Source organism: Mauremys mutica, chromosome 9 (assembly GCF_020497125.1).
Source record: "Mauremys mutica isolate MM-2020 ecotype Southern chromosome 9, ASM2049712v1, whole genome shotgun sequence".
NCBI classification, from domain to species: Eukaryota; Metazoa; Chordata; order Testudines; family Geoemydidae; genus Mauremys; species Mauremys mutica.
In genome coordinates this window covers 16,740,866-16,766,890 of record NC_059080.1, presented here as the reverse complement: position 1 = coordinate 16,766,890, position 26,025 = coordinate 16,740,866, and the positions used below count along the sequence as shown (strand labels likewise).

The window sequence follows — 26,025 nt, the reverse complement described above, 5'->3', positions numbered from 1 at the left end:
CTGGTCAGCACAGCAGAGGCGAGAGGGGATGCAGCATGCTCAGGTCACTCTGCGGGGAGGTGCTGCACACACACACACACACACACACACACACACACCGGTCAGCACAGCACAGCAGAGGCGAGAGGGGATGCAGCATGCTCAGGTCACTCTGCGGGGAGGTGCTGCACACACACACGCTGGTCAGCACAGCACAGCAGAGGTGAGAGAGGATGCAGCATGCTCAGGTCACTCTGCGGGGAGGTGCTGCACACACACACACACACACACACACCCTGGTCAGCACAGCACAGCAGAGGCGAGAGGGGATGCAGCATGCTCAGGTCACTCTGCGGGGAGGTGCTGCACACACACACACACACCCTGGTCAGCACAGCACAGCAGAGGCGAGAGGGGATGCAGCATGCTCAGGTCACTCTGCGGGGAGGTGCTGCACACACACACACACACACACCCCTGGTCAGCACAGCAGAGGCGAGAGGGGATGCAGCATGCTCAGGGGCCAGGGCAGACAGAGTCAGACTCTTTGGAGAATTGCCAAACGGTCACAAGTCTCAGTCTAGCGTTGCGCAAACCGAGGTCGCTGCTGAGGTTTAGAACTGGACCCGAAGTGGGTGAATTACCGTGAGGATGCACAAGGCACATCCCAGACACCAGAACCCCCCGCCCCCGCCACGCCACATGTCAGGTCCCTGTCTGAAAGGACGAGCCCTGCTCGAGCGTCTCACCAAAGCTGGTGCAAGGTTGTGTTTTAACACGGACACACCAGCTCTTCCCCGACTCTCCTTTTCAGCAAGGCCAGGACTGGTTAGCGGGACCTGCTCCTCCCGCTCCCCAGCCCTGGCCGCGGTTCTGCCCCGTTCTCCGCCTCGCGCCCCTCCCCCATTCCCGGTATTTCGACCCTTCTGCTCCAGCCCGCTCCCCTCATGCCGCAGGGCACAGCGGGTGAGGGCAGCGGCTTCAGCCAGCGCCGCCGCGCACGCTCAGCGTTGCCGCGCATGCCCAGTCATGGCCGCTTAGCCGGATTCCCTTTCCCGGGCCGTCCGCCGCTCTCGCAGAGCCTCTGCCTCGGAAATCTCGCGATCTCTGCAGGGAGCGGGAGAAGGGGGCGGGGCCGCGCGGTGTTTTGGGGGCGGTGGGGCCCCCACCCCGAGCCGGTGCCGACACAAGATGGACCCCGGCCCCGCCAGCTCGGACGGCGAGGAGCCATCCACCTCCGCCGCCGCCGCCTCGCGGGAGCCCGGCGCCGAGGAGGTACCGCCTGGGGGGGGGGGCGCCCGAGCCCTGCTCCTCTGCCAGCCCCATCCCGATACCCCGGCCGGCTGCTGCAGCCCCCTCCGCCCCCCGCGCTGCCCCGGGCCCCGCTCGCCCCCCGCCCCGGCCGGTGTAGCGCATTGAGCGGCTCCCGGTGCAGAACGGATTGTGAGAAACTGCCCTTGTCGCAAACGGCTGCCTGAGGTGGCAGATGCCTCCAGGCAGCAGCAGCAGCTCCGTGCCCCGCCGTGCATGTGCGATGGCTCCGTGTGGAAATGGGCTGCCCGCGGCAGTTATTTATACGCGTAGATTGGAAGAAACAGATTTTGTAAGAAGATGCTGCTTCAATACACTGCACCTGCCCCAGACTCCTTGGGCCCCTGCCCGCCCCAGCCTCCGTGTAACCTGAGTCTATCTACAGATCTGCCTGCCTTCCCCCGCTAGCCCTGGCTGTGCCCTCAGCCCCATCCAATATCCATCCCCCGCCCATCTACACCCCTTCTCCCCGGCACTGCCCGCCCCCAGCCCAGCTGCAACCCTGCAGCCCCATCTACACACCAACCTGTCTGTACCCGCCTGTGCGCCCAGCCCATCTGCATCCTTCAGCCCTATCCAGATACCCCCCCACCCATCTACACCCCTTTCCCCCAATACTGCCAGCCCTATCGACTCCCTGTTCCCAGCCCATCTATAACCTGGCAGCCGCATCTACACCCCCGCCTATCCGTACCCCCCCGTACCACCAGCCCTGGTTGTGCCCCTAGTCTGTCTGCATCCCTTGTACCTTCAGCCCGATCCATCCTCTACGACCCACCCATAAACCCAGCCTATTTGCTCATCCTGGCAACCATCTCTGTGCCCTCCCACCCAACCCATATGTTACCTCTGCACACAGCCCATCAGCCCCTTCCATATACCCCTGTTCACAGTCCATCCATGGACCCTTACAGCCCCTCCCTGTCTGTCAGCCTTCCCCTTGGGTACTACCAGTCCCATCTATAGCTCCCCCCAGCCCCGCTTTATTGCTGGGTGAAGAACTGCAGTTGGGGAGGGGTCCTGTCTGCCCATGCGGGAGGGGAGCAGTGACAGGGTGCTGTGTGGCATAACCAAAAGCTGGGCATTTGGAGAGTGGGTGGGTTGTGGCTGGGAGAGTGAATTGCACCATTGGGTTTAATAGGAGGGACTCAGTGGGTGTGAGGGAGAAGGGACCTAGCTGGCCATTTAGCTAAACTTGTGTAAACAGTTAGTGCCAGGGATGTGGGGAGATTTGAGCTGTTGGGATACACTTCCCACTCCCCTTCAAAAGTGTATGATACTTCAGTCCTCCCCCACTAACTGCTTAATGTATCTGGCTCAAAGGGGTAGAGGGTGGATTGCCAGTGGCTAAATGCTGTTTGGAGGGGTGAAAATAGCAATAGCTGACTGGTGGGAGTTTGTTTGCTGGTGTCTTGGTGCTTTCAGGTTTTTCTGTTATTCCTGCCACTCAGAGCTGCTCTCTTCTGCAAATGCAGTTTAAATTGCTTCCATGATCCAAAGCAAGATGCTCAAGAGAGCATGTGTGATAGTCTCGCTCCTCTTCCCTTCAGTTTTCTGAAGAGATACTAAACCAGGACTCTTGAGCGATCATTAGGAATGTCAAAAGTGACATTTTCAGGTGTCATTTGGAAAACAAGATTTAGTCATTAGAATGAATCCCTTCAAAAGTCTTTTAGGATTAACCCTGAAGGACCAAATCTCTTCCACTGAATGGTAGCAGTTTTGATTTCACTGTGACCAGAATTTAGCTCCAAATGATGAAATTTCACCTCTGGATGTATTGGGTGAAAGAATTAGGCTATTGGAGAGAAGTGGAAAAAACATGATGTAGTAGTATGCGAAGATGTGAAAAAATTATTTAGTTGGCTGTGAATTGTGCAATGTATAATTGTAACATTAAGACTAAGGAGCAGTAAAGGAGTTAAAAGTGTGAGCAAGAATTACCTACAGGGTACAATTTGTGCTATAAAGTTTTCCATCTGTCAGCTGGCAAAAAAACCTGACACAATGTCTAGACCGAACAGGAGAAGTTGACATATATAGTGGGCGGATTAAATATTGTATTAGCATTGCGTATATGTCAGAAGGTCACACATTTCTAACAAAACAAAGTTGGTTGCTGCTGTTTAGTACTAGTTCAGCTGGAACCACGAATAGCTGAGAAATTCAAAGCTACATCTCATACAGATTTCACTTTAGCAAAGTGCCCCCAGGGCTGGGTTGCAAGTCAGATGCACAAGTGACATTATACAATGCACAGGTACATGTTAGTGTTTGGAAATCCTAGATAATGATAAGCTGTGTCACTATGCTATTTACACCTTGTGTTACTTGTAAACAGCCAGTTGAATGCTTGTATTAATTTGATATGGTTTTCATTAGTTGCTTGAAATAGATTTTTTTCTTGTATATGAACTCTCTACCAAAGGGCACCTAGATGGATGCTCTTTACATATGTATATACAAAAGCTCAACATAGGAAAGACAAAGTAAAAAACAACAAAAGCAGCAGTACTTCTTACTCCCACCCGTTGCATGGCCAGACATATGACTGATTCAGTTTAGGATGCACTGTTGCACTTTCCCATTAGCTGGAATGCTTTCCCGTAGCCTAAAGTTAGCATCTTCACTTAATTAGTGAGCAGAGATTGTCAGAGAAAATGTTTTGGATCCCTGGGATTACTCAAGTTATAATGTTAAAATTGTGACATACTTGGATAGTCCTCCCTGTTATGGGATGCTTAAACTACACAGGCTTTGAATATATTCTCTAAGGCAGTGTTTCTTAACCTATTTACCATTGTGGCCTGCATATGCAGCTCTCTCTGTGTTATGTGGGCCACATGCACACAATATATATACTGCCTGAATGGTCCTGAGGATGGCACATGGGCTGCAGCTGTGTGCTGATTGGGCCGCAAGTGGCCCGCGGGTTGAGAACCAGTGCTCTAAGGCCAAAGCTTACTAGTATGCTATATAGCAAACCCTCTTTGTAGAAGGTGCTTGCTTGTATTGGTATTCTTTTTCTTCTATAGCTTATACCAGTTCCCTGAACGAACAGCATTTGTTTGCTCATATAATTGTGTCTACGTTAGGACTTCTCCTGGTATAGAATTTTTTTTTTAAAATAAATCAAACCTGTAATTTACATTACTGTACCAACAAAAGTTTTTGTGTAGACCTGTAAGAATACATTCTATACTTAGGAATATAAGCTCATGTGTTTAAGTGACTGATTAGGGTATGTGCTTGGTGGTATAAGAGGAAGTATTTTACTTGTATTCCAGTAAAATAGCAAAATATAAACTAGTAACTGTTACCCAGAGGCAAGTACAAACATGATCCTTACCTCCACTCTCCATTTATCTCAACAAACAAGGAGCAATATCCTTATGAGAGGTATAGCACTCTCTGCACCCTTTTAAACTTCCAGGGAGAAAAGGGTGTTGGAATGTTAGCAGGTACTTGTCCCATGAGTCTGCTTGGGTTCTCTATCTTCCACATCAGCTTCTGGAAGGCATAATGTGCTGGGCACTTGTTTCCCAGATTACACTTCTTACATGTTCTCCCCATTATCTCTTGTCTGTTACACTTGCGACTCCCAGCTCTTGTTTTGAAGCCTACTTTCACTGTTGCCCATAAAGATCCAAAGTGACACTGAAATGAGTTTGGTAAATTTCACTCTGCTGGTGGAAAAGTTATGAGTAGCAGAGGCAGGTACTGGAGCCATCTGTCTTCAGATTTGGGAAGGCAGTGTTGCATTAGTTTTCATTTGTGGGGTTTTCTTTCACAGCCATATAGGCTACAAGCTATTTCTAACAAGGATCTAGAATTCTTCCCTTTCCAAGAGAAGTATTCTGCTCACTGCAGGTAGATAGACAAGTCACTTGTCTTTACCCATTTCATTTGTTCCTAGAAGAATTGCAGGAAGCATCTGACATTTGATGCTGTCATTTTCACTTTTGTCTGTTAGAAGGAGTACTTGTCTTCTGTAACAAGAAGATTGTGTCCAATATTAGTGTTGACAGTAGTCTTCTCTCCAAAGTAGAGTTGAGTAATGTTGTATTTACACTTTGTGTTTTAATAATAATAATTCTATTTTAATTTCCTTTTCCCTACGTGAGCTGTCGTGATGTTCGACTGTGTTATCTATGACAGGGGTTCTCAACTGTTTTCTTTCTGAGGCCCCCGCAACGTGCTATAAAAACTCCACAGGCCACCTGTGCCACAATAACTAGTTTTCTGCATATAAAAGCCAGTGCCGGCGTTTGGGGGTAGCAAGCAGGGAAATTGCCCGAGGCCCCATGCCACATGGGCTCCTGCAAAACCACATTGCTCAGGCTTTGCCTTCAGCCCCGCATGGCGGGGCTCAGGGCGCTGGGCTTCAGCCCCATGTGATGGGGCTTCGGCTTTATACCCTGGGCCCCAGCGAATCTAATGCTAACCCTGCTTGGCAGCCCCCTTGAAACCTGCTCACAGCCCCCCCAGAGGGCCCTGGGCCCCTGGTTCAGAACCACTGTTCTGTGAGACTGAAAAAAACCTTAGGTCTTTTATGGTAGATTAACAAATTACAAATGACTAGCATTAAATACTTATCTGGGCGCTGCAGCGCAGAAGTCAAGTGTTAGTGGTTTATGAAGCAGCATTTAAACTCTTCCTTAGCCACCCTCTACAAAATACTTATGGCATGCTGCACTCATGGGATTTTTTGTAAATTTAGTAAAATAATAATATACCCTCTCAAGTACTGTAGCTGATATACTGAACTCAAGCATAATGAAGTAAGGCAGAGCAGTCCTACATTCATGCCCAAACCAAAAAAGACATCCTCTAGCATAAATATTCTGATTCTCTAAAAACAGGTGGGCGTGTTTAGCTAGCTAAGCGTTTTCAAGAGCTGAATTACCAGGCTACCTGAAAAGCAAGTGAAAATGGCTCATTGAATTCAATGTTTCATCATCTCTTAGATTTCAGTATTAAATTGGTTCCATTTACAAGTTTTAGGGTTTTTTAAACTGTCAGCATAGTTTTGTCTAGTTTTAGTACCCAAACTTATAAGAATGGCTATACAAGATCTGACCAGTGGTCCATCTAGCCCAGTATCCTGTTTTCCGACAGTGGCCAATGCCAGGTGCTTCAGAGAAAATGAACAAAACAAGCAATCATTGAGTGATCCATCCCCTGTTGTCCACTCCCAGCTTCTGGCAAACAGAGGCTAGGGACACTAAGAGCATGGGATTGCATCCCTGGCCATCCTGGCTAATAGCAGTTGATGGACTTATCCTCCATTAACTTATCTAGTTCTTTTTTGAGCCTTGTTATAGTTTTGGCCTTCACAACATCTCCTGGAAAAGAGTTCCACAGATTGACTGTGTGTTGTGGGAAGAAATACTTCCTTTTGTTTGTTTTTTAAAGCTGCTGCCTATTAATTTAATTGGGTGACCCCTAGTTCCTGTGTTATGTGAAGGAGTAAATAACATTTCCTTATTCACTTTCTCCCACATCTGTCATAATTTTATAGACCTCTATCATGTTCCCCCCGCCAGTCATCGCTTTTCCAAGCTGAAAAGTTCCAGTCTTTTAAATTGCTCTTCATATAGAAGCTGTTCTATACACCTAATCATTTTTGTTGCCCTTGTTACACCAAAATGTTATACCAATATAATAAAAACCAGCAGGATCTTATTAAGAGGGATAAGGCAAAGATGCCACATTTATTGTAAATATAATAGTAAAGCAAAAGATAAAAGCAAACAACTTTGTTTTACTACTTACCGGTATTTCTATCACTACTTATTTCTACTGTTTTGGCTTACTTAGAGTTACTTAATGTTTAACAAGTTTTATACAAAGTATTTCTTTGAGCAGGCTTCACACAGACACAGCTGGTGGCTTGCAGGTTAGAGGCTAAATCTTGAGAATCACATTTACTTCTAATATAAACCTTCAGTTATAAAGTATTAATTAACAATAAATTATTTTTAACAATAAATCATTTTTCATATAAACCATGTCTAATATAAACCTTCTTTAATATCCCTACACCCTTCTCTGTACCTTTCCCAATTCCAATACATCATCTTTTGAGATAAGGCAACCAGATATGCACTCAGTATTCAAGATGTGAATTTACCATGGATTTATATAGAGGTGTTATGATATTTTCTGTCTTATTGCCGATCCCTTTCCTAATGGTTCCTAACATTCTGTTAGCTTTTTTGACTGCTGCTGCACATTGAGATGTTTTCAGAGAATTGTCCACAATGACTCTAAGATCTTTCTTGAGTGGAACATCTGATTTAGTTGGGATTATGTTTTCCAATATGCATTACTTTGCATTTATTAACATGGAATTTCATCTGCCATTTTGTTGCCCAGTCACCCAGTTTTGAGATCCCTTTGTAACTCTTCATAGACAGCTTTGAACTTAACTATAGTGATTAATTTTGTATCATGTAGAAATGTTGTAGAAATGTTGCCACCTCACTGTGTACACCTTTTTCCATATCATTTAAGAAAGGTTGAACAGCACTGGTCCAAGTACAGATTCTTAGGGGACATCATTGTTTACCTCTTTCCATTCTGAAAACTGACCATTTATTCCTATCCTTTGTTTCCTATGTTTTAACCGGTTACCAATCCATGAGAGGACCTTTCCTCTTACCCCATGATAGCTTACTTTGCTTAAGAGCCTTTGGTGAGGGACCTTGTCCAAGGCTTTCTGAAAGTCCAAACCACTGAATCACCCTTGTCCACATGTTTGTTTGACCCCCCTGAAAAATTATACTAGATTGATGAGGCATGATTTCCCTTTACAAAAGCTGTATTGTCTCTTCCCCAACAAATCGTGTTCATCCATGTGTCTGATAATTCTGTCCTTTAGTATTGTTTCAACCAATTTGTCCGGTACTGAAGTTAGGCTTACTGGTCTGTAATTGCCGGGAACACCTTGAGAGCCTTTTAAAAAACAAACAAACAAACAAAAAACCTTCAGATATATTGTTTAATGTTTATATTGCAATAGTGCTTTGAGGCCATTCAGGTCAGGACTCTATTGTGCTAAGAGCTGTACAACATATGATTAATGGGCTCACTGTGCATGGAGGACATACTGCATCAAATATGAATATCGTAGATAACTTTTTAAAAAGCCTTTTTTAAGCAATTATTCGAAATGATGCACACCCTTTCAGATACACCTTTTCTAATGTTAAGACATCAAAAAGGCCAGTACTTAAACTTTTTTTTGCAGGAGCAAAAGACATATTTTTAAAACTATTAAATTCAATTGGAAAAAACCTGCCAGATAAGAATTCTTGTATCTTTTTGAATAATAGATTGAAAGGCCATACAAGTTCCTAAACCTGCAATCTTTACTCAGGCAAAACTCTCATTGAAGTTAGTAGAAGTTTTGTGTATATAAGGATTGTCCAGTATTTTTGTGAATATCTGCAAAGTGTGTAAAGCATGAAAATGAGCAGTTGCAATCACAATGTCTTAAACTATTTGCCCTGAATTACAGACTTCTTTTCTTTACGTGGCTGAGTGTGTCCCATGGAGGGGATCTATGAAATTTAATTTGTGGTTTTTTTGTGTATGGTAGAGACAAGTTAAGCCTTTATCGCAGACCTTGCACTGTTCTCTTGCAGGGGAGGGGAGGAGATCAGGGTCCAGCTGCCAAAAATGTAAACAGTTAGGAATTTTATATTTAGGAATCAGGCTGACAATTTTGTAAGCCATGGCCTTTCCGATGGGTAAACAAACCTCCCTCTCCCAGGATGAATTGAGGGATTATTTGTGAGGTGATACATAGGAAGTGATAAGGCTAATCCTAGGTTTTTATTTGGTCATATCAGCCCTTCAGAGCCTGAAATCCAGGAAGAAATAGTCAATGATTAGGGTGAGATGGTGCATTTTCTTTCAGTACTTATTTTCCTTTATGTTTGGCGTTTGAGAATTTTAAAAAAACAAACAAGAACAAAGAATTCTCATACTGTTTTTGAAGTCTGCACACTCTTTTTAATTTGGCAACTCTCTTGCTTCAGTAGCTCACTGTATTGATATTAATGTTTAAAATTTGAATTTCAGAAAAATGATCCTCCATTTCAACTCAAACTTCCGCCCAAGGCATCTAGACCCGAAAAAGAAATTGACCCAGAATATGAAGAGAAGATGGTAAGTGTAGTTTCATAGCATAACAGATGTTTGACTTTTTGTTTGACTGAGCTAAGTAGAGACAATGGGAGGAAACAAGAAATTGCAGACAGGATGTCAGTGGGAGGGAAGGAAAATAGAATCAGGATAACAATATTAATTAAATACAATTCTTGCTCTCAAAGTACATCTCTATGTGCAGGGGAATTTTCAAAGCTGGGAGATAGTGAATCATGAAACTGACTTGTTTGCCGAGGGTTGAGGTATACACTTTGAAAGCCTAAGTGGGTGGGGTTTAACTTTTCACAAATCCATCCAAGATATTGCCCTCTCTGTATACTTTGGTTACCCCTATGTATGTGGACGTGTATGCAGCCCTTAAGGATTTTTGAAAGAAAGCTAGGATACATGAGATGGCAGCCAGAGTGTGTTGTGACCTAGGGAGACATGGGCACAGCTCACCCACACTGATGTGAACATCCAGAATATAACAAAGGCACATGGAGGATGGACAAGACAGATGAAATGCTTGGCACACTTTTAAACTAGGGCCAGAATCTAAAATGCACATGACAAAGGGGAGTTAGGTTTGGGAGAGAATGGGAGAGAAAGAGAAAAGATATTAGCAGCATATGTAATATATATTTATTTATTTTGATTTTGTGTGGCCTGAGTCCATGCAAGAATTTTGTACTGCTTTCAGAATGCAAAGCAAATAACTGCATAGCTCTGCATTCTGTATACACAAATTGAGAGTTTTCACTTCTTAAATAGGAGAAAAACAAGAAGCTGGTGTTCGCACACTACGTCTCTGAAAACACCAAATAATTCTAAATCTGCGCAGCCTCCACAACATAACCATGGGTGGCAAGTTTGTAAAAATTTTGGTGGGGCCCAGAACCCGCCCCCAACTCCGCCCCCCCCAACTCCGCCCCCACCTGCCTAAGGCTCTGGGAGGGGGCTGGGAAACATAACACTGCAAACTATGATACACCAGGTCAGGTTTTGGGAATGGAGAATGCTGGACAGGAAAGTAGAGATAATCAGGACATTAAGGGAGGAAACCCATAGCAGAACATATAAGGCCCACTCTTGAATGTCACTCACAGGGTCAGATTTTGGTGGATGACAGTGACCAATGGCCTGCAACGTTTTCATTAATGCTCTTCTAGAGAGTGGTGGAATCCGACGGAAATGCTAGATGACATAGGAACAGGGACAGAGATCCACTGCCAGAGAGGCCTAAAGAAATGATTGCTTGTCTGAGTGAATACTTCATTTGAAGTGCTAAGCACAGGTCAATGGTTAGAAAGAAAATCAGTATGCTATGGTAATACAAATAACTGATACCCAAAAGTACCACCTATGTTTTGCAAAGATATGTGGCCTGGATCCAGTCTTCTCTAAATAGTACACTTCTGCTGCTTGGAAGCAGAGAGGGAATAGGCATCAAATAGCCTGTATTTTCAGCAGTCAGGCAATAAAGCAATAGAACTGGGATATTATTTTCCAGGGTTCACCCCTTAATATCGTCTAACCTGTAAAAGTGTTGGCTAAAAATCAGGTGTGGTTGGCTTTGTTCCCAGTCAGCATCGCCATCTATCAGTTTGATTTATACCTCTTGACCCTGGACTGCTTTATTTCCCTCTTCTGTCGGAGGTGTTATCTGAGTTCATTGGAGGTTCATTTTGCCCCTCAGACAAGGGCACTTCACTGGAGGTGGTAGTATGGTGCAGCTTACTTCCCTCTGCCTGTCTGACCAGCTCTTCTGGTCAGTGTTAGGCTGAACGTGCATATCTATGGCCCTATCTCTTTTCCTGCTTCCCCCCCCCCACACACACATTGGGGCACCATGTTACACCTCCCCCAAAGACAACAGGGAGGAAGCAGTGTCAGATCCCTGAACCCAGGCAGGCATTCTGATTGGCTTTTGTGTAGGCTGCACAAGCTGGGGAGGAGTATCCTTGTGCTCTCCTCCCCTGTGTAGGAGGCAGGCAGAATGTAGCCCCGAGTAATATATTGTCTCATCTCTACTTAGGCCACGTTTTCAGGCATGTTAGAAGTTTATGCCTCTATTTACTCACAGGACAGGCATGGGCAGCAGTAATACAAGTTTATCTACATCATCCCCACAGAGAGTCCCAATCCTGTTCTGGAGAGACCACCTCTAGAGGTTGAGATGGTAATACACTGCTACACCAATATAACGCGGGTTCCCATACAAGGCGGTAAAGCTCTGACACGCTGCTCTGAGCAGCATGTTAAGGATGCCGGGCTAGGCCGGGGCTGAGGGATTCAATAAGGGGCAGAGGGTCTTGGGGGCGTCAGGGGCTCCCCCCAAAGGTCTGGGGGGCAGGAGCTGTGGGAGGGCACTTTTGGGGTCCCCACAGTCCCAGAGTGGCCCAGAGATTAGCGGGGGGCTGGGAGAAGCCTGCTCCGCTTCCTTTGCCCTGGCCCCAGCTGTAACGCTCGGGGGAGGGGGTTTGGGGGAAGGGATCCCCCCCCCCCACTCACCAGCAGCAGCGGAGCCCGTCCCCAGCCCGCTCCACTCTGTCAGCTCCCAGCCGTAGCGCTGTGCTTCCCGCCGCAGGTGAGTACGGGGGCCGTCCTTTCCCAACCTCCCCGCACTCACCTGTGGCGGGAAGCAGAGTGCCACGGCTGGGAGGTGGCAGAGTGGAGTGGGCTGGGGCGTGTTGCTCCGCTTCCCGCTGCAGGTGAGTACGGGGGTATCCTTTCTCTCCCCCACTCACCAGTGGTGGGAAGCGGAGCAGGCCAGCCCCAGCCAACTCCACTCTGCCACCTCCCAGCTGTGGTGGTCCGCTTCCCGCTGTAGGGGCCAAAGCAAGTTTGATATAATGCGGTCTCACCTATAACGCGGTGAGATATTTTGTTCCCAAGGACCACGTTATATCGGGGTAGAGGTGTATAATCTCGCTTCAGTTTTTAGCTTGATCCGGTTGCCAAGTATGCGGTTTCCGAGCCCAGTTGGGCTATTTCTAACAGGCAGTGTCAGATTATTTTTGCAGCTGTGGGTTGCGGTATTTTGGGCTATTTCGCTGCCCTGCTGCTGCTGGCCACGCCCACTGTCAGTGACTCACTTGCACTGTGAGTGCTGTCAGTGACTCACTTGCACTGTCTCACTTGCAGCATGCACAGAAGATGCTGCTGCTGTTGCCCCTTAGTCCCTTAGCCCCACTGCCCTGCTCTTCTCTGTCATCTGCTCTGCAGTTGTTGTGTTGTGCTGCCCTGGTCTCTGAGGCTGTTAACAAAGAGGCCAAGAGTTGTTATAGTTATAAAAGGCAGCTGATCCCTTTTGATATCATTTTTCCAAAGCCATCAAGGGTATGTCCACACAGCCCACAGTAGCAAGCCTCCTAGCCTGGATCTATTGGGTTAGTGGGGCTCTTCCTATTGGTCTAAAACCCAGCTGAGATGGGGCTGAATCACTTTGACTGCACGTTGAAGTTGTGGCTTGGGCTGGAGCTCAGGCCCTGAGGCCTAGGCAGGGTTTTGGTCTTGAAGCCTGAGCATCACCCCAAGCCACGACTTCAAAGCACTAACTGCATGGCTATTTTTAAGAACGCTCTTGTGAGCCCTACAAACGCAAGTCTATTGACCCCTGCTGGGAGGCTTGTTGTCCCAGGCTGTGTAGGCATGTCCATGCTAATATCACTGCAGACCTGGGCTGGATTTGAACCAGCCAATACTCTGTATCCCATTTTTCATCCTCTGAGTTGTCCAGCCTCCCACTAATGTGATGTTTCATTGAATTGGGGAGAGGAGAATGGAAGCATACATTTGGGGTCAGTACATTTATATGCCTTTTGTGTGTCATGTACTGTTTATAGAACACATCTCTTTAGAAAGAAATCATAAAGCGAGTAAGAGAAACTGTAGGAACAAACATCTAAAAACCTTAATTTGATTTTTTTAAATTTGTTGGGAACAAATACTTGTGGTTAGTTATAAACTGGCGTTATTGCTATTTGCACATTTTTCATGCAGTGCAGAATAATATTGTACATGTTTTTATATATAACCTCTTTTTAAAAACAAACATATGTATATGAAAACTACTAAAATTGTATAGGCCAGCAATATTAAATACCTTTTATACAAAAACAATTCAGTAGCTATAAATTCAAGGGGGAATAATAACTGACTATAATGGTATTTGTACTGAGCTTTTTAGAAAGACTTGTTCTTATGTGATTGTTAAACTGTGCTTGCCTTCAAGATTTGAAGAGTTTGTGTGAAACTTATATTGCCCTCATGTGGCAAAAAGGATGTATCAGCATCTTTTCAGCTTAATTTTTGAATCTTGCTATCTTGCCACGGATAAACTACTGTTGTTTGCATCTAACAGCTACCCAGCTCTTCTTTAGAGGAATCTTCTACGTATTGCTTAAGAAAGTTATGATACTAATTTATGTTTTTACTTTAGTGTTTGAAACAAACACGTATTGAGAGGTTAAAGGATTTCACAAAGAAATTGTTTTAAGTTATGTAATTTTGCATAAGTTTTTGTAAACACTGTTTAAGAACTGACAGGAAAATAATATGGTGTTAGTTGCTGTCTTCTTTAAAAACTGTTATAACTGTAATTTATAGTCTATTAAATACAGTGTAGCAGGTATGACTCATGGACTTAAGAAACATTTAGAGCCTGACCCTGCTCCAGTTGAAGTGCAACAGAAAAATTCATTCACTTCAGTGGGAGCAGACTGTGTATTAGTTGCTTTAGTTTTTGAAACAGCAACATATTACTAGTCAGTGCAAACACTTCTCAGGTGGAATCTTGGCCACAATAACTTAAATGGGGAGTTTTACCATTGACTTTAGTGGGGCCAGGATTTCATCCCTCACTGTGAATAAAAAAAAAAGATAATTTTTGTCAATCTCATGTATGTAACATTTGTATGGAGTTTTCCTGCAAAGTTCACCTGCTCAGATTGCTCTGCAGGATCAGTACTGTAGTATGTAAATTGCTTGTTTTAACATAAATAAAATTATTGTTGGTGGGGAAAAGATGCACATTTTTTTTTTTTTTTTGTAACTTAGAAAACAGATCGGGCAAAAAGATTTGAATTTCTCCTGAAGCAGACGGAACTTTTTGCACATTTTATTCAGCCTGCAGCACAGAAATCTCCAACATCACCACTGAAAGTCAAATTGGGACGACCACGGATAAAGAAAGATGAAAAACAGAGTTTACTTTCAGCTGGGGAGTATGTTTTCGTATCTCTATTCTTATGTCAAAGTTCAAAGCTTTTATTTTTTCAACCTAATTATGTATTTTTATTATCTATCTTTAAATTGCAGTTGAAAAATTGTGGCTTAAGTATGCCAGAACTCCTTGAAAAAGTAATGATGTAGTACTAAACAGGAGAAAGAGTGTGTGTGTGTGTGTGTGTGTGTATGTATGAGAGAGAGAGAGAAACTTTCCCTCCTAATTTGGGTTTGTTTTTGTTTTTTTTAATATGAGGCACTTAAATGCTATTTTTGGAAATTTATTTTTTTTTTAAATTGGAATCATTTTTAGTAATCATTCAAGCAAATATTCTTAGAATTGAACATTCAACTGAAAATTTTCTCTTATCCTTCTGAATGGTATATACTGATCAACTGGCAGATTGTGTGTCTATCGTCCGTGTGTACCTTATGCCCCTCTGCCTCACTCCCCACACAGCCACCTGCAGAATTTTTGCTTCCTGCTTGCACAGTACAACCATAGCTGAGGAGGAAAGGGCTGGATTTTAGCCTAAGTAATTCAGAGCTGGAATGAATATCTGGGAATAATTACTTAACGGTAAAGTGGTTCTGTGGAAGAGCAGGTGATAGAATATAGATTAGCTGGATCAATGGTGATTTCTATTCTAATTTACTGTTTTCTCAAAAATGTAGTCAGGGTATATTCCATTAGCTCTGTTGATGAAAAGATTTAGAATCCAAACTCATGTGCAAACTTTCTTTCTTCCTTCAGTTATCGTCACAGACGCACCGAGCAAGAGGAAGATGAAGAGCTGCTGTCTGAGAGTCGAAAAACATCTAATGTGTGTGTTCGATTCGAGGAGTCGCCTTCATGTGAGTATCCATGTTGGAAGTTTTCTATTTGTTTTGATTGGTGTAAGTAAGATCTCATAAGTAGATCATAATAAAATTAAAAATTTTCTAGTTAGAGGAATCTTACATTTGCAGATGTGAAAGGAGGAACGCTAAGAGATTACCAGGTTAGAGGGTTGAACTGGATGATCTCCTTGTATGAGAATGGTGTTAATGGAATTCTGGCAGATGAAATGGTAAGCAGCAAGCTTTTGGAATTTATGTAGAGTAATCATTCTATTTTGATCTTTTTTGTGTACCTGTGTGACCTTCATTAGTCCAAGGACTGACTTCATGGATTTAAATTGCATGCTCTGTGCACTATTTTACTCTAACAGGAAGAAATACATGGAACGATAAACTTACTGAAGCAAGATATCGCTTTGTAGCCTTTTGACTAGTTATTGCATACGTAGTTATAAGCTGGTGCCTATATTTGAGCAGAACACATGCATAGTTGACACTAGTTCTTATTCTATATACCAGTGGTTCTCAAACTGGGACCACCGCTTGTGTAGGGAAAATCCCTGGCAGGCTGGGCTGGTTTGTTTACCTGCTGGGTCCACAGATTTGGCCAACTGCAGCTCCCACTGGCCGCGGTTTGCCGCTCCAGGCCAATGGGGGCTGGGGGAAGCGGCACGGGACAAGGGATTTGCTGGCCACTGCTTCCCACAGCTCCCATTGGCTTAGAGCGGCAAACCGCGGCCAGTGGGAGCTGCGATCGGCCAAACCTGCGGACCTGGCAGGTAAACAAACTGGCCCGGCCCACCAGGGACTTTCCCTAAACAAGTGGCGGCCCCAGTTTGAGAACCACTGCTATATACAGTTAATATGTCTTAAAAAAATAAAAATGGGAATTATTCTCTCATGATGCTTTCCAGAAAGAAAATGCCAGACAGGATTTGTTAGCTAACTTAGGATGCTGCTGTTGCTGCTAAATAGATACATCTTTTTTTCTTTGCATCTGGCATTTCTGATGCTCTATTTCAATACTGAAAAATTGTTATGCTTGATATATTTTATTTTGTGGAATGGAATTAACTTTTTTATACTATAACTTTAAAAAAACAAGTCTTCATTGAAGTTGTTGTCAATTTCTATGAAAACGTTTAATACCACAAAAGTCTATAATATAGGGCAGGGGTGGGCAAACCTTTTTTTTTTGCCTGAGGGCCTCATCGGGTTTCAGAAATTGTATGGAGAGCCAGGTAGGGGAGGGGTCGTGGCCTGGCCCCCACCTCCTATCTGCCCCCCTCCTCCTGGGACTCCTGCCCCATCCACACATTCCCCTGTCCCCTGACTGCCCCTGGACCCCTGCTACCCCATCCAACCCCTCCTCTTATTCTTGATGCCCCCCCCCGGGACCCCTGCCCCATCCAACCACCCCTTCTCCCTGTCCCTTGACTGCCCCGGGACCCCTGCCTCCATTCAACCCCCTATTTCCCCCCTGACTGCCTGACCCCTATCCACACCCCCACTCCCTCACCACCCCAAACTTCCCTGCCCTCTATCCAACCCCCACTGCTCGTGCCCCCGTACCGCGGTGCCTGGAGCACCAGTGGCTGGATCTGGGACACGCTGCCACTGCGTAGCACAGAGCACTGTGTCAGGCCGCGGCTCTGCAGCAGGGCTGCCCCAGGAGCTCACTGCCCCGCCGCCCAGAGCATTGCGCTGGAGCCAGTGAGCTGAGGCTGCGGGGGAGGGGGAGACAGCAGGGGAGGGGCTGGGGGCTAGCCTCCTGGGCCAGGAGCTCAGGGGCCGGGCAGAAGTTTGGCCACCCCGATATAGGGCCAAATCCAGCTCATTTTAATCGCATGAATGTCCCTATTAGCTGAGTTTCTCCTGTGATTAGGGCAAACAGGATCTGGGCTGTAATATGCCTGTTTTGGTTGTTGCCTCATTTTGGATATTGATTACAGAGGCAAACATTTTTCCTGGATAGGTCCTCTTGGAGTTTGCCATCTGTCCCAGTGGTCTGCTTTCCCATTAATATGTGCATAAGTTACTAAAGTTAGTGTTACACATGTGCATAGAAGAAAGAATAGATTTCTCTGGTGCTGATCTGACTCCCATTAAAGTCAATTAGTCTTTCCATTGACTTAAATGACAATTGGATTGGGCTGTAGGAGAGGATATGTTATGTTCTAGCTTCAGCAAATGAGGTCACTTTTTACTCTTTCCACCCTTTCTGTGTAAATAAAAAGATCAAATAGATGCAGTTTCATTAATGGTGAAATAACATTTTTGTGTTATTCAAACAAGAGATGCATAATATTATAGGGACTTTAATTTTTTATTAAACTTTGCTCTGAGCCATCCTGTAATTTAACATTGAAGTCCCTATAATTCATTTATATACAGTGGAACTCTCTTATAATTATTTTTTTCTTTGCACAAAATGGCTGTATTCAGAATTGTAATTTGAATATTATAATACATTGAAGCAACATGGGTTTTTAATTCATCTCCATTGTAGACTTGCATGTTATGCATTTCACTATAAGAGGTTTCAGCAGCAGCATTAAATAGCTGGAAAATAGTTTTGATATCCTTAATGTTATGATGGCACTTCATTTCAATTTTTTTCTTTACTAATGTAGGGTCTTGGTAAAACTTTGCAAACAATAGCATTGCTAGGCTATCTGAAGCATTACCGAAATATTCCTGGACCACACATGGTCCTGGTTCCAAAATCAACTTTACACAATTGGATGAACGAATTTAAACGCTGGGTTCCATCTTTACGTGCGGTTTGTCTTATTGGAGACAAGGATGCCAGAGTAAGTGAACAACTGAAAGGTATTATGCTTTGCATGTCAGAAACTGGTGTTCCAGGAAATACAATTGTTTGAAGTACTTTCCTTGGCTGGAGGAAAAAATATTGTAGCTTTTAACTTTCTTACTATGGGAAGGTGTTTAGACACTATGCCAATAGGTACTATAGGAAATGCTAAAGTAGAATAACAGATAAGGATTTAACTGTAAAGAAATTGATGAACAATGTACCCCACCTGCTAAACTCCTTCCTCTGTTGGGGTACGTCCACACTACCCACTGGATCAGTGGGTAGCGATCGACCTATCGGGGATTGATCTATTGCGTCTTGTCTAGACGTGATAAATTGATCCCCGCCGCGCTCCCCGTTGACTCCGGAACTCCACCAAGGCGAGAGGTGGAAGCGAAGTCGATGGGGGATCCGTGGCTGTCAATCCCGCGCCGTGAGGACAGGAGATAAGTCGAAATAAGTGCAGTAGTCACCAGAGAAAGGTGAAACTAAAGGGCTGGTCTACCCTGGGGGTGTGTGTGTGTCAATGTAAGATACGCTATTCTCGTAGCTGAAGTTGCGTATCTTACATTGACACCCCCCCAGGGTAGACCAGCCCTTTAGTTTCACCTTTCTCTGGTGACTACTGCACTTTTGTATTCCCTTTGTCCCTTCTACTGATTATATTCTTTACTTCTCAGCCTTGTTGTCACCTTCCCTTTGTCTCCTTTCTCTAGTAGTTGCTCTCCCCACCTTTTCTGGGCTTCCATTATTCCTTGATTCTAATTGTAATGGGATTATATTAAAAGGAAAACTTTGGCTAATGAAGATGGAAAGATGTCTTATTCCAGTTTGACTGGTACTCAACACATGGTGATGGGCGCAATAGAAATTCTTGATTGTAGAATCTCTGAAGGGAACTGGTGGAAGAGCCATTATCTGTGTAATGTAAAACCTATGCTGGACAGAGTGAATTGGGTGAATTATAACAGCAGCAGCTCTGCTATAGATGAGGTTGAGAGCTTGCTTACCGTTTAAAAGACAAATAAGTGCTCTAAAAGCCACATGCTGACTTAGATGGTCTTGAAATTCACTGTGCTTCATGCGGCGTGGCTTAGTTAATGCTCCAAATTTGGGGACATTTGAGCAAGGGGTTCCCAAGATAGAATCACTCTAAAAACTACCATTTTATAAAATTGTCTGGTTCTTCTAATGTGCGCACAGACAAATACCTGGGGCTCAAGCTATGGCCCTTGTCTTCCCGACATGGATCTCAGCTACTTGGGATTTATTTTAGCTACTGCATGGCAGCTATTCCACTCTGCCTCTGGGCATGGGGGGTGATTATGCTGAAGAAATTATTCAAGATAAGTTTAAAACTACAGGTAAGCATGTTAATAGCTCAAGCCAAGGGGAATGAAATGCCCATGTTCAGCAAGACTCAGGCTCTGTTAACACCTAAAGGGTTTCCAGACAGTCTGTCCCCACAGCGACTATAGGTATGTCTGCACTTCAACGTAACCTGTGCTGGAGGCCAGGCTCAAGCCTAACTTTCCTTGTGTCTACGCTGCAATTGTACTAACCCAGGGCTTGGACCCACGATCCAAGAAACCTGAAGGGCTAGAGGTCTAAGCTCGAGTTAAGCAGGGACCCAGGGTCTGAGCCTCTGTTGCTTTGCATATAGGCACAGCCCTGCTTGGTTCAGGTCCTGAGAGTCATCTGGAAGTATCTCACAATTCCATGTGACCACTTTTAGTCCTCTCTATCCCAGCAATTTCAGTCCACTCTGTTGAAAATGGAAGTGCCCTCCCCCCCCCCTTTGAAAACTGCAGCTGCTCAGGTCAGCCCATTTTCCTTTGAGCTCTGATCTTTGAGCACACTCTGAGAGCCTCCTGGATTTGTAAGGGAGCGCGAACCATGAAATTATAAAAAAAGATAATATTGTGTTTTTTGGTCACTCTTGATTTTTGAACCCCCTCTGCCCATCCCCAGGATGTGTGCATGTGACAGTAGGTGTTGCCCACTTGCCCACATGTACTCGATAAATGCAATATTTTAAAGTGCTCTGAAATCTACATGCAGACTCGGATTTTACTTGAAGTATTTTCAAAGAAACTAACATTAGTTAACCAGAGTGAAAATGAAAGACTGGGAAGTAATTGGGATAATGTAAACATTCTGAGCAAGACCCAAGAAAAACAAGTTGCTTGCAGTGTTTTAGCTGTACTGGTCCCAGGGTATGAGAGACACAAAGTGGGTGAGGTAATAGCTTTTAATGGATCAGCTTCTGCTGGTGGAAAAGCTCTGTGCATCTCGAAAGCTTCTTTTCCACCAACAGAAGTGGGTCTATTAAAGCTAATTCTTTCCTCTGAGAGACAAGGTGGGTGAGGTAAGTCCTGGGTCACTTGTTCCAGAAATACAGCCCCCTAACTTGAGCTGTTCATAATACTTCCATAGTCTTGTAAGGTTTTTGGCTCAGAGCCTAAGTAATATGGGTAGTTGAAGCTGTGGAGGTGCTGTTGGAGTGGAGCAGGGGATCTGTGGTTTGGCAGCCTGCAAAGTGGAGGCTTTACGTCATTGCCGACCCTTGCTCCTTAGGGTTGTGCTCTGGCACAGCTGCTGAGGATTCAGGACATCACCAGACAACGACGCTTCACAACCATTGTGCTTATGACAGAGCTTTGATAAAGAATTGGATTTCTAAAAAAGGAGATTTTGTGTGTGTGTGTGTGTGTGTGGTGTGTTGTTTTTTTTCGTTTTTTTTTAAAAGGTCCCTCGATGAATAGAGGATTGTTCTCCAAGAAGGACCCTTGGTCTCTGGAAGCTCAGAAGCAGTGACAAAGTAGATCCATAAGGGGGGAACTTAAGCACTTTCTCCTGTAGTGACTTAAGGGGAAGAGAGGTGGAGCCACCTGGTCCCTCCCCCACAATTCCTCCGGGGTGCTGTATGGCTCCCCTTTTCTCATCTGCATCCTGACTGGCAAATTAACCCAGAAATTATCATCTTCCCTATGCTGCTTCCAGCAGTGGGGAAGGGGCATCAGTGTCATCCTTCCCCCAGTGCTATTGCCTCTAGGGAGAAAGGGCAGGCCAGAGCCGTGCAGAAAAGACAGTTTAAATCTGGGTATGGGGTATCTCTCAACCCTTCCCACATTCATACCACCTATTTCTGTCCCCCTTCAAAACATGACCCACAGTGCTTAGACTGGAATGGGGATCTGAGAACAATCATGTTGAGTGCATGGCATGTGATGAGATGGAATGGGGAGCTGAGAACAGGCATGCTTGAACATGCTCCCAGCATGCACTGCTAAGACCAGAGTCAGGACTTGGGAGCTGAGACTAGGCAAACTTGGTGCGTGGCACAGGCCCACGAGTGCTGAAACTGGGGAAAAGGGGGATGAGAATACCACTCTCATGAATTGCAGCAATTCATACTTCTAACACTATTGTTGCAGGTTGTATTCACTTCTATGGGAAATTCTTATTCAGCTGAGAACGTTTCAGTGAATGAAAGGACTGTTTCATATCTCTCTTAGCCTCCTGTGCTGCAGATGCATGTGATCAGCCTCTTCCCCATACATTAAGCCCAGATTTGGGGTAGAGACTCTGCATCTCCGCTTTTTGGCTCCTTCCTGCCTCCAGCTGCTGCAGGCACTCTTCACAGCCCCCCCACCATACCACCTCCCCATCACCCCTCCAGGCTTATGAGGGACCTAGAATGGTGAGCAGGAGGGCTTAGCATGTGTGTGTTTAGGGGTGGGGTCTTGGAATAGGGAGCCCTGAACAGCAGGAAGTGTGGGGTTGGTCAGAGCAATGGATATGATGTAGGACTTGGGGCAATATCAATCAGAGTAGTGTTAGGAGAATCTGAGGAATTGGGGGGGGATGTGGAGAGTTGTAGTAGAGTGTGTGTGGTGGTGGGGGAGTGTTGTAGCAGCACAGAGTAGAGGGGTAGGAAGGAGGGGGTCTGAGCTCATCAGAGGGAGGAGAATTGCCTCTGTGCCCTCCTGTATCCTTCCTTTCAAAAAAATGTCTCCATGGATTCATGCTAATGCCCCTGCACTGTACCTGCATCCTTCCCTAGCCCTTCAACCGGCAGATCCCATGTGGACACCTGACTCTGAGGGGAAGAGGGCAGAGGAGGAAGAACTGAGCTTTGCTGGGGAGGCAAAAAGATGAGATGATGCAGGGGCAGTAAAGGAACTATCATGCAGCCAGTGCATTCTGTGGCAGGGTTAATGTTGGCTAAGGAGCCAGACCGGGGGGAGGGGAGGAATTATGGGTGGGTGGGGGCTGCTGAGAAATTAAATGTTCCAAAGTTTCACTAATGCAGTGTTAAGGTTGCCCAGTGGTGCCTGGTGCCCTTCCAGAATATGGAGTGTGACTAAACTTAATTCTCTGAAAGCCTGGAAATACAAAGATAAGGTACATGCCACCCCTGCAGTGCAACCTCTTTGTGCAGTGCCCAATATGCCACTAACGCACATGCTAGCACTCCTACCATTACAAATGTCACGGAAAACCTTGGGAATAGAGCTCATGAGCGTTGCAGGGCAAAGTTTGCTATGCTTCACATTAGACAGGAGCTGCCTACACTCAAATACTAAGTGTATTCCACACAAATTACCCCATGCTTATACAATATTACCACCATTTTGCTCTTATTCTGCAGATTGCTTTTGAGACAGTATCTACATTTTGCCTTGCTTTCACTTAACTCTGCCTAAACCCTGGAGACCACTGTATGCTACCAGGCTGCTGGCAGTCCCCATGACAAGAAGACCCTGTGTAACTCTGGAGATACAACCTCCAAAATTCAGTGGGGCATGCTTGGTGTCTCAGGGTACACATGTGGCTCTTGTCATGAACCAGTCACAGCTTTGCATACTAGCTCCAACTCGACCCCCAGTTTGAGAACCCCTGTTCTAATCTGACCTTAGGCCATAGAAAGAGCTGGATGAAATTCTATACTGAGTCCAATAATTTACTTGACTAAAGCGGATCTTCCAGAAAGGCATCCAGTCTTGATCTGAAGACTGCAAGAGATAGAGAATCCCCATTTGCCTTGGAAATTTCTTAATCTTTGCACCACCATAATGGAACCGTGACTATTGCCAGTCTTCAAGTGCGTGCATCAGGGCAGGGGGTAGAGTTAAAACTGCAGGTAGCTAAGGTTGCATTGCAGGGTAGCATGTGTGTGTCCTGGCTTACATTTGTGTTGCCTTACCTCTTTTTATTTCCGGGTTTTCAGGGGCTTAAATTTAGCTTCCACATTCTAAAAATGCACAAAGCATCACTGGGCAACCTTAGCTCTACATTAACCCAATATTTGGGCATTTAATATACAGCGTTGTAGAAAACACTCCTTCACGTGCCACCGAGGGAATGGACAAGATGACCTAGTAGGTTTTCCCTTCTATAATATCAAAGCACACTGAATAGTTGGATGTGTCTCATTTAACTATTTCACTGCTGATCACTTACCAGGAAATATTTCTTTTAAAAATACATAGTTCTGCTTAAGAAGAAACATCCACGTAGGTGAATGGGGACAATTTATGCCCTTCATCTTAACTCCAGCTGTTGATCAGTTTATGCCCTGAAAACCAAGATTGAAAGCCTTTGTTGTTTAACTTGAATTAGTGTAATTCCAGGTATTCTTTTTCATATGTGCTTAATCTTTTATTTTTTAAAATCTTGTTAACCTTTTGTTTCAATAATATTGGCAGACATAAGTGACAGAGAGCTCCAAATAAGTTACACATGATGTTGTTACTTAATATCTATTAATTGATACTTATTTTACATTAGGCTGCTTTTATCCGTGATGTTATGATGCCTGGAGAGTGGGATGTTTGCGTTACTTCATATGAAATGGTAATTAAGGAGAAATCTGTTTTCAAAAAGTTTAACTGGAGATACTTGGTGATAGATGAAGCCCACAGAATAAAGAATGAAAAATCTAAGGTAAACTTCCATTTCAGTTTGTTTTTCCTAACCTTTGCTTGAGCATTTTGTAGAAAAATATTTTCAGATTTTAAATGTTAGATTATATTTTAGTCATATTCAAATACTTCCTGAAGGTCATTTTTTGAAAACAATAGCTTGATCTTTTGGGGCTTGAATTTCAGAGGTACTGAGCACATGGAGCTCTCAATGACTTCAGTTGAAAATCTGGCCCTTTGTGTTTAAGCCACAGATAACAAATGCTGTTCATTATTTTTCCTAGCTCTCTGAGATTGTACGTGAGTTCAAGACAACAAATCGGTTGCTGCTGACAGGAACTCCTTTACAGAACAACCTCCATGAACTGTGGGCATTACTCAACTTTCTTTTACCTGATGTCTTCAATTCTGCAGATGTAAGCTGGTGCCTGATATATATTTTTGCTAGTGTAATTCTGATGATATATTCTGCAGAGAGGATGGATTACCCAGTGGTTAGAGTGGTCTTGGACTTGAGATATGCAGATTCAATCCTTCGTTTCATCATAGGCTTCCTGTGTAACCATGGGCAAATCTTAGTCATTTTGTGTCTCAGTTCCCTAATTCCCAGTGGTGTTAGGAAGATAAATACGTTAAAGATTACGAGGTGCTCAGACACTATGGTAATGGGTGCCATATAAATATACAAGATAAATATTTTTTAAAATCATGGATACCACGTATCTCTTCTGCCTATCATTTTAATTCTGGGTAGAGCCAGTTGAAATTCTTCCACGCAGAAAGTTTTCATATGGTAAAATACAGTTCCCTCCTTATCGTTAGAGGGAACAGACTGAATTTTTCATGCCAGCTTAATATTGTCAAAATCCACATTTTGGTGGCTCACTTACAAACTGAGGGCCAAATTCTGCAAATGCTCAGCTGTTGGCTAGACTAGGATTTAAAGGCATGGTGTTGGCTTTATGAACACATATGAACCAGCACATTTTAAAATGGCCTTGTCTACACTAGACTTGTAAGATGTTTCAGTTAGCATGTGTTAGCTAACACCTTTACATTGTAGTCTAGATAAGGCTTTAGGGCCTATTTTCCTAGGATTTTGCTTTTTGAGTAACACTTACACCTGTGCAAAGTCGGTGTAAAATGCTGCTAAATTAAAGTGGATAAACTTAAACTGATTTAATCTTTGCTTATATCACTGTTGCTTACAAATATGCGTTAAACCAAGTCGTGACATATAATTTGCACAGTAAACTTTATGCTTTTTCACTTAGAATTATCACTTTTTCCTTTCACCATCCCTTCCCTTTGCTTTTTTTCCTGTCACTCTACTCATCTTCCTGTTGCATTGGTTCAGTTACTTCCATTCTTCTTGCTTCATGTCTCTATCTGATCTCACTTTTTATGGTCCCATTTCCTTGTGTCTCCCCCTGCTTTTCATTATGCAGCCTGACTTGACACACTGTGATAGGCACTCAGATGTTACAGTGGTAGGCCTGGTATAAAATCCTAGATGGAACAGAGTAGGCATTTCTATTAAAAAGAGGTTCTACGTGTTACCAGTGGAGTTATTCAGTTGGCTTGAAAGTTTATGGATGCTGTTAAACTTGCTGAGAACAGTGGCTTGTGTCTTCTCACTGGTGTAACTCCATTGACTTCATTTTTACATCATGGTGAGAGAATGTCAACCATAATGTAATGAGATTTAACACCCTGGTAGGGGAAAAATGCCAAAAGGAACCCTCTCTCCCACCAATAGCACCGAAC

General features: G+C 44.3%; 1 protein-coding gene across 1 annotated transcript in view; it reads left to right on the top strand.

Annotated features, from left to right (window-relative positions):
• The first annotated feature begins 1,070 nt into the window (after nucleotides 1–1,070).
• The window catches only part of SMARCA1 (SWI/SNF related, matrix associated, actin dependent regulator of chromatin, subfamily a, member 1), a 67,002-nt gene continuing 42,047 nt past the window's right edge, over nucleotides 1,071–26,025 (top strand). The window contains exons 1-8 of the mRNA XM_045030770.1: nucleotides 1,071–1,254; nucleotides 9,379–9,465; nucleotides 14,506–14,672; nucleotides 15,428–15,528; nucleotides 15,643–15,743; nucleotides 18,147–18,326; nucleotides 24,125–24,280; nucleotides 24,543–24,674. Of these exons, the coding sequence (XP_044886705.1) occupies nucleotides 1,171–1,254; nucleotides 9,379–9,465; nucleotides 14,506–14,672; nucleotides 15,428–15,528; nucleotides 15,643–15,743; nucleotides 18,147–18,326; nucleotides 24,125–24,280; nucleotides 24,543–24,674 (1,008 nt within the window). The 5' untranslated portion in view covers nucleotides 1,071–1,170. The remainder of the gene's footprint in view (nucleotides 1,255–9,378; nucleotides 9,466–14,505; nucleotides 14,673–15,427; nucleotides 15,529–15,642; nucleotides 15,744–18,146; nucleotides 18,327–24,124; nucleotides 24,281–24,542; nucleotides 24,675–26,025) is intronic.